Genomic DNA, 3,097 nt, shown 5'->3' with positions numbered 1-3,097 from the left:
TCTCGCTCATCACATCATCCTCTACGTGATTCTCACTTGAAATCACGCTTTCCACCGTGAGATCTCTCAGATCTGAGATCTTGAGGATGATGTCATCATAGGGGTTGTACAAACTACCATATGACGTCACTCTTGGTGAGGTCTAGCTAAGATCTAAGAGATTCCATGCTTATTTCATTAAATCTAATGCCAAATCTAAGAGTTTTTATACTAAAACTTAAGTTCATCATCCTTCCTTCTAACTTTTGATTTACTTCGGTGATAAAAAGGGACTGAACGGGCTGTGGACTTGATCGGTGGTCTGGAGTTGGTTTAGGAACGAATTGTTCACTGATTAAGACGATCACATGATGGATTCCGGCATAAACCCGTTACTAACATACAAACGGGTCGGACAGGGGTGATTCCCGGCCGATCAGAATGGCTGTGAAACGATGAGTTACTGTTGCCGCTGTATGTGACGTGACGTCACCATTAATCTTCGAACTTAGTAATTTTACAAAAATAATCTTCAAGAACAAGAGTCGCCTGAACGAATGACAGCCGTCCGATCGGACAGCCACCTTATCAGGTGACACTTGTCCTTGAATCTTGAAACTTGGGACTTCCCAACACTTAGAAGTTTATTTAGAAACATGAAACTTTGGAAAGCTTTGATCGAATGACAGCCCGATCGGACTGTTGTCCGATCGAGCCGCCATCCTAGTTCCCTTCATTTATGAAACTCAAACCAAGTGACAACCCGATCGGATGACCATCCGATCGGGCAACCATATGTCTCTTCACCAATGTGCGTCATCCGATTGACCGGTAATCCGATCGGACAACCATCCGATCCAATGACCAACTTGATACTTTGAACAACCTCGTTATCTTGCCCGACTCTTACCCTATTGTAATCTAATCAGGCTAATCTTAAAAAGAGCTCCCTTTGATCCAATAACAGTTGTGACTGTTAAGCAATCACTGTGAGTATACTCGATCGCCTTTTACGTTAAACTTTTGGGGTGTAACATGTATTCTATGAAACTTAAACTTGAATCTTTGAAACTTATACTCTATCCTATGTGAAACTTGTGATTCTTGATTCTTGACTCTTTGTGCTATGTGACGTTTAATCCAGAGTGTGTAGTTCCGCCTTAACAATAGTAGCGCTATAGGAGATGCACCTCCCCCATTATTCTCGGGGGGTATTGTTAGGAGGATTCTAGTTTACCTTGAGTCTTGGGTAAATGCTAACGCATCGGGATACTTGGGCTATCACTGCATGGACTGCGACACTAGCACGGCTGAAACTATTTTATTGTTTACACTATGGATACGAGTTGTATTAATCTATTATTCTATTATCAAACTTGTATACTCGCCAATACTTTTGTATTGATAATTTAATACATGTTGCAGGCTGATAGGATGCTTGGGATGCATGGAATTCAGCTAGGAGATGCTTAGAAACGTCACCTAGTTAACTTAGAATCTTTGAACAATTTGAACAATATTTGTTTTGGTCTGTATTCGATACTTGTGTTGGTTGTGTTTACTTTTAGACAACGTTATGATGAATTTGATCTAATTTCTATGAAAAGTGTTATGGATTCTCATGAGCGATCTGAACGCTTAGTGCTCGCACCCCGATGTTTCCGCCATCGGTTGGGGTGTGACACATCACCACACTAGCAGGTCCCTTCTGAGGACCCACATTTCCAGGCGGTCACACCACCACCACCACCACCAGCGCCAGAGCAGCCACCGCCTCCCGAACAATCGAGGCGACGAAGACTGCATGGATGTCCATGCGTGGGGGTTTCCATTTTAGCACCCCCCAACACTCCAGCAACAGCAACTACCCGCCGCTCTATGAAGACCCGCAAATGGGTGGGCCTTCAAATGCAGTTTCTGAAGTCGACTCTGCACCAGTCGCCCCAGCACCACCCATGGGTTATGAAAACCCAATTCCATCTTACCCAGGTGCAGCTGGGTACAACCCATTGAGCAGCAAGCTTATTTGGGTTATAACTACAACAATGCACCTACTGTTGACCTGTACATTGAAGCAGCAAACTTCAATGCTATCTACCCTGGTCCTTTTCCACCTACGTACCCAACTGGGTACCCTGCATATGGGTATCAATACCCACCACCTCCACAGCCTCAGCAGCCGCAGCCGCCGCAGCCACCACAAATTCAACCACCGCAACAACAAGAAATCCTCCAAAGGTTGCACGAGGTGGAACAAAGGGTAGACGAAGAGCGTAGAAGCCGTCGCGGTCTTCTAAAGGGTTTGGCAAACCTCATTAAGGGGAAAAAGAAGAGGGATTATTAGAAATCCTTATTTATTGTTTTGTAATTTTATTTCAATTTGGTCCCTGCGTGGACATTTCATTTATGTATTTGGTCCCTGCGTGGACTTGTCTTTTTTCATTTTAGTCCCTGCGTGGACAATGTTATTTCATTAAAAGACCCGTTTAGGGAAACTATTGTACTTCTTAAGATAATTTATGGAATGTTTCATTTTTAAAATTTTTATTTGTCATTATATGCATGTACTATATAAAAAAATCAAAATATCATTTCAATTTACAATTGATCTGCCATTAAATATTATAAGAAAATCTTAAAGGTGTAACCTAGCCCATATGTCATTTTAGACATGGCCATGTTGATAAAACCTTTTTAAGATTCAAACCTTTGTTAACATCTGAAAACATGTTAGCACTCCTGGAAAATGTGATTCGATAAAGTCACACTAGTCATCCTTATATTGGATTCTTCCAAATTCCTTATTTAGCCAATGATCTAGAAAATCATGGCTTGTATCATCAAATGAGATGATCACATTATAAACATCCATTAGTGATGAAGTGCCTACGGGCCACACTTATTGTCCTATAAGACAAATGACAATTGTAGTCTATGACTCCCTGTCTGGAAAGGCGATGAACTATGTTCAAACCTTAATGCCTTGATCCTATAAGATCATGACATATAAATTAAAAATGTCCTTGTGACTAGGCCTTTTGTGCCGCCTTAATATCCTTAATGATTTATAACTGGGATAAATTATAATGAAAAATTATAATGAAAAATTTAAAATAAA

The 3,097-nt window shown here is 41.0% G+C and overlaps 1 protein-coding gene across 1 annotated transcript; it reads left to right on the top strand.

The window, feature by feature from the left end:
- The first annotated feature begins 1,787 nt into the window (after positions 1 to 1,787).
- On the top strand, positions 1,788 to 2,323 carry LOC110893217 (vegetative cell wall protein gp1-like). The gene is made up of 2 exons (XM_022140334.1): positions 1,788 to 1,968; positions 2,058 to 2,323. Exons 1-2 carry the CDS (start codon positions 1,788 to 1,790, stop codon positions 2,321 to 2,323), a joined length of 447 nt encoding a protein of 148 aa, XP_021996026.1.
- Positions 2,324 to 3,097: the final 774 nt, after the last annotated feature.

Source organism: Helianthus annuus, chromosome 12 (assembly GCF_002127325.2).
Source record: "Helianthus annuus cultivar XRQ/B chromosome 12, HanXRQr2.0-SUNRISE, whole genome shotgun sequence".
Taxonomy (NCBI): domain Eukaryota; kingdom Viridiplantae; phylum Streptophyta; class Magnoliopsida; order Asterales; family Asteraceae; genus Helianthus; species Helianthus annuus.
The sequence above is the reverse complement of the archived record's forward strand: the minus strand, read 5'-3'. Positions and strand labels throughout refer to the sequence as shown.